At 30.2% G+C, this 10747-nt stretch overlaps 2 protein-coding genes across 6 annotated transcripts; both read right to left on the bottom strand.

Moving 5' to 3' along the window:
* Positions 1-216: 216 nt before the first annotated feature.
* Positions 217-3273, bottom strand: LOC107894937 (light-inducible protein CPRF2). The gene is made up of 6 exons (XM_016820104.2): positions 2843-3273; positions 1723-1819; positions 1426-1615; positions 1218-1293; positions 1002-1127; positions 217-807 (listed from the first exon to the last, which is right to left on the bottom strand). Exons 1-6 carry the CDS (start codon positions 3194-3196, stop codon positions 409-411), a joined length of 1242 nt encoding a protein of 413 aa, XP_016675593.2. The 5' UTR covers positions 3197-3273; the 3' UTR covers positions 217-408.
* A 3278-nt stretch (positions 3274-6551) lies between these two features.
* LOC107894898 (V-type proton ATPase subunit F) lies at positions 6552-8719 on the bottom strand. 5 transcript variants are annotated; one of them, XM_016820092.2, is made up of 5 exons: positions 8579-8719; positions 8290-8370; positions 8107-8188; positions 7225-7307; positions 6552-6951 (listed from the first exon to the last, which is right to left on the bottom strand). In XM_016820092.2, exons 2-5 carry the CDS (start codon positions 8350-8352, stop codon positions 6787-6789), a joined length of 393 nt encoding a protein of 130 aa, XP_016675581.1. In that variant the 5' UTR covers positions 8353-8370; positions 8579-8719; the 3' UTR covers positions 6552-6786. The 5 variants fall into 5 exon arrangements, with proteins under 5 accessions (XP_016675581.1, XP_016675564.1, XP_016675585.1 ...); XM_016820075.2 differs by having other exon boundaries at positions 8290-8484; positions 8579-8706; XM_016820096.2 differs by having other exon boundaries at positions 8290-8354; positions 8579-8664.
* Between the last annotated feature and the right edge of the window lie 2028 nt (positions 8720-10747).

The following is a 10747-nucleotide window of genomic DNA, read 5'->3' as shown; positions in this document are numbered from 1 at the left end:
CATTTTTTCTATTTCTTTGATAAAAAAATTTATTTTTTTCATAAAAATTAAGAGATGAAGTTGATAAAAACTCACTTATCCCTAAAGCTGAATCCTTCATTCAAGAATTTTTTTTTTTAATCCAAACTGTAGGAATTAATAAAAAAGGTAAATCCCTTATAATACACAATATCCAGTATAACCGGGGTCAGGTTTTTTCTTGTAATCCCTCAGAGATGCAATGGCAATGGTAACATGGACCACTGTATTGATTAGTCAAATCTTCTCAGCAGTTGACGTTAGCTCCTTACTGCATAATTCACCTTGTTTCCAAACATTTAAAACCCACAAATTATTGTACAGTTTGGTCAAATTCTAAGATAATACATTCTTCAGTTTTTAACTCTTCTTTTTATGCATGTGTGTTGACTACTTCTCACCATTTAAGTGAGGTTTACAGGAGCTTATGCCCCCGCATATCCGCTTTTGCAGATGCTCCAAGCTAGCCACTCGCTGCATAGAAGGTGTCCGACCGATTTTGTTTCCTGATACTGATGATACTTCTGACTTCGGTTGTATGTTTTCGACTGAAGATATATCCGCAAGCGCGTTATTGGTTCTCAGGTCATGAGTAGATATAGGTTTGTTTGCAGCAGCCTGATATAAGGGATGCTTTGGGCCGTCTTGTACGGAAACAGCAGCTTCGGTAGATGTATCGGAGGGACTTCCATCGAATGATGACATCCCCGCTGTCGATATTTCGGGTGAGGCATGGAACACAGGGCTCAAACCGGTTATTCTTTTGACGGAATCTTCAGCCATTTTCACCTAGAGAATATAAGTAAACAGTTATACCAAGCAGATATCTAAAGTTCCAGTTTTATCATCATATTAAACACTGATAACCAGGATCAGCTTTTAAGCCAAAATTCCGACCAGTTTGAACGTTGCGAGATCAAAATAGGCTCCTTATGCAGCAAGAAACTCAACTTTAAGACCAATAAATCGAAAGACTCATTTACCTTTGCTCTCAATGTTTCAACATCAGCTTTCAGAACTCTATTGTCGACCGCTGATTCATTGTACTTTTGGCTAATGTCAGTAAGACGCTTCAATAAGGTTGCATTTTCGACTCTTAGTTGAGAAACCTACAAATTAAATAATGGATTAGGATTTCTATAGCTTGAAGGGGGTGCGGAAAGACGAAGACGAAAAGGAAACTGAAAAACAAAAGGCACCTGTGTCTCGAGTTCCGTCAAATGAGCCTGCTTTCTTCTTCTAGAGCGCCTAGCGGACTCTCTATTGGAAAGCATCCTAAATCACCCCACCATATGGATCAATCAGTGAAAATAGAAAACAAAAATTGTGTTTTGAATGTCAAATGCGAACAAGCATCATTCGATGTGAACCGATCAACAATCTACAAAAAGGGTACGCAACGGTTACCTCCTTACACGTTTTGCATCAGCTGGATCCATGTTCTCCATTGTTTCGTTCTCTCCTTCTACTTCATCATCTTCCGACATCTCTCTTGATGATCCACTTGTGCTTGGCCTCACCTGAGCTCCAATCTTCTTTTGTCCATTAACCACTGAAGGAAATCCCGACTGTGCATTACCGTCCTTATCACCAGCCCCTATATACACAATGAAACACGAATATAAAGCACATCGCCACAACAAAAAACAGTACGAAGAAGAGCTGTAAGTAAGAAATTTCAGTGATGAACCGATAATTTTAAACCTTTAGAAGTAGCTATGGATCCCGATTGGGGAGTATCGGATGCCTGTGATCCGCTGTCAGCTCTAACAGCCGAATCTTGCGGTTTTACAAAAGATGCCTGTTTGATATGCATATAAACATACTAAATCATAAGTTTCAAGAGAGAAAGGGATTTAGATATACTTTTAACTATAGATAAAGTAACAAATATCCGGACATGGCTACCAAGATACGATCTTAGAAATTAAACATACTCGTATTTAACACAAACTCGTGACCAACACTCACACCCAGATATGAATAATATAGCATAAGAATTTTTACTCCTTTAAAGGAAAAAAAAATTCATTAAAAAGCAACCAAACCAAGTTTATTCCAAAACCCAAATACAAGGGAGAAAGAACATGAGTATCCACTATCCAATAAAAAAATAAAACAAAAAAAAAATACTATTAATAGCATGAATAAGCTTTTCATGATTTATGTTAAGCTTATTCAAGGGAATATTGGTGTATGCCTAATAAAGATATTATTTTTTGTAATATTTTAATAGTTTTAGACAACCATATTCATATTCATAGATGTACACATGTAAGAGATATGGATATTATATATCTATAAGAGATATGGATATTATATATCTATATAATACGAAGATAATACAGATCTCCAGCTAACCAAAATATTTAGTAAATCATGTTAAACCTTTCCATTACCCAGAAAGTCTAACATTAATAATAACAATGATAATGATTTTCTCGGAAAATTAGACCAAAGCTAGACAACCCTAACACACCATAAAAATTCTCAAAGTTTCAGTTTTTAGAACCTATCCAGAATTTTCAATTTATTAAAAGAAAAAAGTCTACTTTTTCATTACCCAGAAGCAAAAAAAAAATGTAATAAAAAGTAAGTCAAAAATCAGATATCCTCAATGGCCTTTAACTTTTTCTCACCAACCAAACATAACCCAGAGAAGAAACAAAAATCCTATGTTTTTCAAAAACAAGAAAAACCATCAGAGATCCAAACTTTTCCTTCCTCACCGTTTATTCACCCCCTCCCAACTTTTCTAATCATCCAAACACACAAATGACAAAAAAATATATATATATATAAATGAAGAGAGAACAAGACTTACCCTTGACATGGCAACAGCAGCACAAGCCAAGTTAAGCTTGTTCTTAAGAAAAGCTTGGTATTCATCTGAATCTACCAGAACATTGTTATTACCATTACTCTCTAAACACCCATTGTTAAACGACGGCGTCCCATTCTTCTTCTTTAGATCCCCCTCAGTCACTCCTTCATCTTCACCTTCCTTATCAACTTCCTCTCTAATAAACTGCTGAAAAGCCCATTCGGAAGCACTACGGTTCATTTTAGAACCGGACTTGTTATCGTCATCAGCGGAAGCGGAGTTGGTGGTGGCGGAGGAGGAGGAGGACGGCCAGAAGTGGTCGGAGATTTCTTCGACGGAGAAAACTCTATCCATTATGTGTTTGTGTGTTTTGGCGTTGGGGATTTCGCTTTCGTCGTTTTTATATTTTGCTGATTCAGATTCGAGTCATAAAGATTGGGATTTAGAATTTTCTCTTTTTTTTATTAATTTAATTTTATTATTTTTGGTAACATTGAATGTGGGCCCATCGAAATTTACTATATGGATAAGGTGAGAATAAATTTAGGTCCTCCCGTTTGTAGAATTCTTTTGGTGCAACCATTTAATGCTCATTTATATCTATATTCCTAACTCAGTTATAAAAAGATGAAAACATTTTCCAAAGTAATTTGTATCATTTTAAAAATATTTTTATTTTTTATATAAAAATAAAATAACATAATTAAATTTAAACATGTCTCTTTAATTTTTTATATTCATATTTTATCATTCAACTAAAACTTCAATTATTATTTATTTAATTTTATAAATATATATGTTAAATAATAATATTGCTTTTCATCTACACTATAGATACATCATAATTTAGAGTATATAGAGACAGTAAAAGAGACAGTAAAAGAGAGATTATATGGAATTGATTGAGTTAGTGTCACTTATTAATCCGATCTTAATTCTATCGTAAAATTATTAAAAATTTATTTTTAAAATCATAAGATTTAAACTCAATATACCATGATTTTTACTATCTCAATTTTACTATTTTATCTAAAATCAATTCATACGGGCTCGCAAAAATCTCATCACCTAAAATAATGATATTACATTCTTACTATAATATAAATATACAATTTAATTTCAATCCAAAAAAATTTCCTAACTTCGAACATGTATATATTTATTTTGTTTCGTAGGCATTTAATTTTTTTTATATTATGCAAATTGCTTTAGTTTTTCAAAAATTAATATTATTCAATATGTCAAAAAATTGACAATTTAAATTACATGTTTTGAATAAATAAATAAATAAATAATTATTATTTTATATATATATATAAAGGTTGTTGGGCTCCACAATACAAGGAAAGTGAATAAAAAAAGAATGTTTGCAATGCAAGGCAAGAATAGGATTTGTAAAACACAACTATTGGATAGGAAGGAAGGAATAGACCTCCTTGAGATGCGGCGTTTATTATTTTCTTTTGTGTATAAATATTGTTTTGGGCCCACAATTTGGTGGGGCCCATTTATCCACCTAAAGCTCAAAAAACCCCTCTCTCAAAAAAAAAAGACATCTTTTCCTTTTTAATCCCATAATATTTAAATAAAATATTATTAAAAAATTGGAGGCAATAAATATTGTGTTTGTTTAAAGCTTTTTATCTAATTCTCTATAACTAAATTTGTTTAATCATTATCGATTAAGTTTTAGCTTAATTTGCATGCGTATTATTGTCAATGTAAGAGGATATATGTTTAATTGCGATGAAGCACATGATCTTCTTATTTATGTGTTGGAGAGAGAAACAAAAATTGAAACAATAAATTTAAAAGGATTAAATTTCATTTGGTTTATTGATTAGTGAAAATCTAAAATTCTTTTACAGAGATCAAATTTCAATTATAAATTTTTGAGATGTCAAATATAAATTTTATCGTGTATTATTTTATGATTTTTGTAATATTTTAAGGATTAAATAAAATATCTTTTTCATTTTTAAAGGGCCAAAGTGTAATTAATTTTCTCTATTAATTTATAATTTAATCATTTATAAAAAGTTATAATTACAATTTTTCAATTTTGAAATGTCAGAAATTACCTACCCTATTGTATCCACTCCTGAACTATAATCTATAAACTCATTAATATTAGAAAATTTAAATCTCTAAAATTAACTCGACTCATGAATAGAGGTGGATCTAAAAATTATTTTTTATGGTTAAAATTAAATTGTATATTTTTACGATAGTAAAAATTCAATTTCACCATTTTAATAGTTTATGTATCTTTATAATTTTTAAAGAATTAAATTATTTTATATTTTTAGGTAAGCTAAAATGCAATACTAATTTAAAATTAAATAAATTATAAAAAAAATTAAATGAAAAATTTTCTACCCATGGACATATTTATATTTTTAAAAAGATTTTAGTAAAAATATATTATTTGGAAAACAAAACAAACATGTTGGGCCTATAAAGGTATGTTAGTGGGTGTTGGTGTTTTCCATTAAAAAAAGATGGGAAATGTGGTGAGTAAAACTTTAATCGAAAGATTTCCCTTCGCAATTTTGAAGGGGCAACCAACCTTTTATCACTTTTTTTTTTTTGCAATGAATGGTTATATTGGTCCAAGTACTTTTTAGTCCTTATCAATCTTCAACTTTTAATTCCAATCAATATATATATGATTAAAGTTTTAATAATTATTTAATTTTTGAATATCTCAAATATATAAAAAAAGAAATCTAATAACTAATATTTATAATGATTTAAAAATAAAATCAATGGCATGTATCAATTAAACTGAAAATAGATAATTTATTCAATTCGATTAATCCATTTACAACAATTTAACCGTTAAAATATTAACTGGACCAAATTTAGTTTTTCCATTAAAACCCAGTTCATTAAATCAAGAGTAAGCTCTCAAAATAGTAATTTTTATTTCTCTCATGTTACATTTTAATTGACGTGACACGTTAAATATCATTTCAAATAAAACTTTTAAGTTAAGTTATACAATTAATCCCTATATATATATTTTTATTTCAAAAATTTAATTTTCTTTCTTTTACTAATATTACTCTTGTCACACGACCAAGAGTACTAATGTTTAATATTTGGATATAGTGTGATTGAACTCTTATTTTTTTTTTAAATAGAATAAAATATAATTCGGTCATAATAGTGCTACTTATGCCAGTTTATGCCCTTTTTTGTTAAGGGCTATTTTATAATTAAACAAACCATGATTACCCTTGAGCTTATCTGTTAAACAATAATTAATCATTTTAGTTATCAGAATTGACTTGTCTCCAACTCAATATAAGGTCATGTTTATCTCTTATGTTACTCCAACTCTTCCTATTTAGACATAAATATAAGTATATGATTTTTCAAAACATATACAGTAACGGTACTCATAACATTCCCTAAACTCTAAACCCTAAATCCTGATAACATACAATCCATTAATATAGTACTTTCCAAGCATAACTATAACCCTAAGGGCTAAGAGTACGATCGACACAGATATGTTATCTTTGGATATGTTATCTTTATACCGAGTAAGTGTCGAATACGAATGTCAAACATGGGTGCTTTAAGAAAAATAAAGCCTGCGGAATATTTAGCATGAGATTTGGGGCTTCAAGAAATCATAAAATTAACAACCAAGCACAATATGAGCTACAACTAGAACAAAGAATGGGCTTCAATAGGAATATGAAAGAACAATCAGCTTCTTCTGGGATTTTGGCACTCAATAAGTACAAGAAACACAAGAGGTAAATAAACACTTAAACAACAAGATAACTCGAGCGGCACGAGTGGAAAAGATCAATCACAGCGAAAGTACAGTCATGATGGTGTATGATGATATGCCGGAGCATTTGGAGATTCATTGATTGTGCTATTACTATAATGGGGATTTGATTAAGCATACCGGTGGGACATCATCATTAACGCCTTCCAGACGCAACTGATTCAGCAGAAAAGAGATACTTCACACGGGAGAGAACAGAATCATGAGCAGGATCATAAGGATGATCTTTGGAAGGGATTTCCAGAATTGCAGGAACCGGCTTATTGTAGCTATCAACTAGAAACCTTATCATGTTTGCAACCTAATAAAGTGGAACAAGTGTTAACTCGCTGAAATGATGACAGCTTTGGAGTAAACCTGAAAATAGCAATGCATGCCGGAATGAAAAAATACTAGCACATAAGACAGCTTATAGTTTAACAAGCCACTATCAAACTTCTTCTCGATTACCATTTCACTACAGCTAAGCAGGTGACTTTCCATGATTCAAAGAAGCATGGCATTGAGATTTGAGACTACAATAATGAGATCATGCAAGACGAGTTTTCAACCAAAATATGTGGCAATAACTTACATATTGACTGATCAAAATAATTGCAATATCCTCCCTTGTGGTGTAGTCTTTGAATGTATCTTCAATTGCTTTCACTGTTGTTTCTGAGTCGAAATATCAAATTATTAGCTTTAAGAATCAAGGCAGATAGAAGTCATATATTAAAAGCTTTGAACATAAATACGACAATAGGATGAGCATTCGCAGCATTGTGAAATATAAATGGTAGGTCCACCATCTAACATTCTTCATTACGAAACCATACTTTTCTGGAACACTTCAAAGTAAGCATCCTCTGTTTGAAAATTGCAATTACTGTGAAAAGGATTCACTAATCTGAAAAACTAATAAGCCATAAAGGTAACAACTCGAAGCCAAACGCAATATCCGGCACTCATCCTGGGCATTCCGTTATACTCAAGAATGCATATCAAGATAAAAAACACCCCTTTGTGAGTTATGAAAAGGGTAAGACAACACCTGACAACGTAAACTTCATGGAAGCTTTGTGATCAATTCGATTCCACAGAAAACAATTTAACTAGTAGGAGTTTTCTTGGCTTATGATGATTAATGATCGAAATGTGAATGCTCAACCTATGTTATTATGACTATTCATTTTCCCTTAAGTGCTCGGGTCAAAATACTCAGTCCAACACATTCAAATATCGACATAGGATAAGATACTCCAAATATATATATATAAAAAAAACCCTTATCTAGCATTCAGCATAGATCCCTTCATCATTCAACTTCGACCGTGAAGTACCAAAATCTAACTCCTACTTAACTCTAGTCAGCTAATAGAGTAATTATAAACATTGCAAGGGATCATAAAAAAAAACAATTGAGAAAATTCAATAAAATTGTAAGAAAAAAAAAACTTTAAACCAAAATTCATACTTGAATCAACGATTAGATAGTTTGTTTTTCTCCTTAAATCCACATTTCCAACTCCAGCCATCAAAAATCCAGTTACTGTATCCTACACCATATATTAAAAAATAAAAAATAAAAAATAAAATAAATAACAAAATTATGCTAAAATAATACAAAATTTTGAATTAATTTCCGTTTATGATTTACCTCATCAGCAATCATGGCAATTAGTGCTGAATTACTTGTCGGAATTTGAGCTCTTCCCGCCATTTCTTGAGTAAAAAAAATCTATTAATCACCGAACGTATTTTTTTAGTGGCTGCCGTTCAATTCTACGAGCTAGATTTGTTAAACAAAGGCCAAAGATTTTTTTTTTCCTCAATTTCCTACTGCTCGATCTTTCTGAGAATCCAATATTTCCTAAATAAATCTGGTAATATAAACGATTCATAATAAAGAAAACTTTAAAAAACAAACAAAAGTTTAAAGATCAGACCTTTTTCCAGAGCTTCGTCGGATCCACGAGGAAGACAGAGAAAACTTAATTTCTTTTATTTGATCGAAACTCTGACACCACTTTTTCTTGGAATTAATTTGGGCTTAAAACTAAGCCCTAAAATGAACTTTCTTGGGCTTTTTGGTGACAGTCTAATGCTGAAATGACTGTTAAATTTAGATAAATTATTAGGATTAATTGCATTAACGTCCTTATATGATATTAATTAGTTCTGAAATTTCAAAATATTCTAATTGAGATATTAAAGTGTCAATATCATATAACTCAAGTTATTCTGTTAGCATAGTCTCTGACTTAGACATTTAATTCTAGCTCGGATTTGATGTGGGGCTTATGTAAAATATGTAGATTAAATTTTGAACACATTTGTATATATTGTACATAGATAATTTGTATCTATCATGTTAAAAACCAAAAAATCAAGTTAAATTTTAAAGTAAACTACACCTAAGGTTATTAAACTGTTAGTAATTACTCAACTTCAAAAAGTTACAAAATGTCACTGAACTGTTTGAACATTTCGTTTAAAGTTATTGAATTGTTCAAAAGTTTTTATTTAAGACATTGGACTATTATTTTTTTTAAGTCCGACTAGCAAGCTCTATGTGACGATTCAAGGATCGTATAGTGGATCAATACCCATTGACAAGTAGGACCTACCTTAGATTCAAATCGATCTAATAGTTAGTTTCAAAGATTGGAGAAGAAAGCTGTTTGGATTTTATTTCATAGATTCGTGATGTTGAAAGTCGTTTAATGAAAAAAATGAACTGTAGAAGAGAAGGGGAATGAGTGATTCCAATTGGTGCAAACCATGCAAATAGAGAAGGTTATACAATAACGATTTTAACAATTTAGTGGCTTAAATGAAAACTTTTGAATAGTTTAGTGACCATATTGTAACTTTTTGAAGTTGAGTGACCAAAACTTAAATTTACTAATAGTTTGATGACATTAGGTGTAGTTTACCTAAAATTTAAAAGGATTATTTTCCTTTTCTTAACATGGCTAGTGTTTAAATTTTGATCTACATGTTTTAAGTATGTTTAATGTGATATTAGAATGAGCATTTAAGTTTTGTTTGGGAACAAATCAATTATGAAAATGAAGTGTTTGCTACATTAACTTTTAGTGATGCTTGACATATTAGTGACACTGGTGAATTTTTTTAAAAAAATTGTGATTTTAAGGATTAAATGTAGGAAAAATGCATTAAGGCATTAAATGCAGAGAAAAAGCTATTGTTTGGTGTGGGAACCACAAATCAATTTATTATTTTATTATTATCACATTTTCAATATTTTCTTTTTTTATCAAAATTTTTTTAAAAATTTACTGGTGCAGTTAATGTGTCAAGCGGCACCACAATTTTTCTTTTGTCATTTTTTTAAAGTTCATCAGTACCACCAATGTGTCAGTGACACTCAAAATTACTGTATCAAATATCTCATTTTCGTAATTAATTTATTCACCATCCGATTTTTATAATTAATTAAAATTTTAATATTATTTTTATAAAAAAGGCATTTTATTGTATATGTCCAAAAACAATTACCTTATTACCGTACAAATATGTACTCTTTCTCTGTATCACACTCTCCCTCACACACAAACATATTAACACATAAAAACATGTAAAAATAAGTATTTTATTATTATTATTATTTAATATTTCTGTTTTTTCTTTGGAAAAATAAGTATTCCCTTTTTTTTAAATATTTGTGCCTTAAAATTTCAATATTATTATTCTTGTCTTTGGGTAAAAAACAAAAAAACAAAAAAGTCATAATTTCCTAGTAATTTCCTTGGGTCTGAAAACCGAACAAAGGTTCCACCTTCTGGGAATTTTCCTCCCATCCAACCCTTTGCCAACAATTTCTCATAACTTTATATGTCATGTGCTGATATCATGTACGTGCTGCAATTATGCTTTTACTATTAGTTTGATAGCTTATATTATAATACAAATTATTGATATAAAAGAAGTCTTGTCATTTAATATTTTTTATTATATCTTTTACCAACATTATTAAAATTGCTAATAAAATATTTAAACTTGAAAAAGAAAGAACCCCCATTAAAAAAAAAAGTGGTAAAAATATCATAAAAAAATAATTGAAAAAGGACTACACAACAAAGAGAGATATC

The sequence above is a fragment of the Gossypium hirsutum genome, chromosome A08, assembly GCF_007990345.1.
Source record: "Gossypium hirsutum isolate 1008001.06 chromosome A08, Gossypium_hirsutum_v2.1, whole genome shotgun sequence".
Lineage (NCBI taxonomy): Eukaryota > Viridiplantae > Streptophyta > Magnoliopsida > Malvales > Malvaceae > Gossypium > Gossypium hirsutum.
The sequence above is the reverse complement of the archived record's forward strand: the minus strand, read 5'-3'. Positions and strand labels throughout refer to the sequence as shown.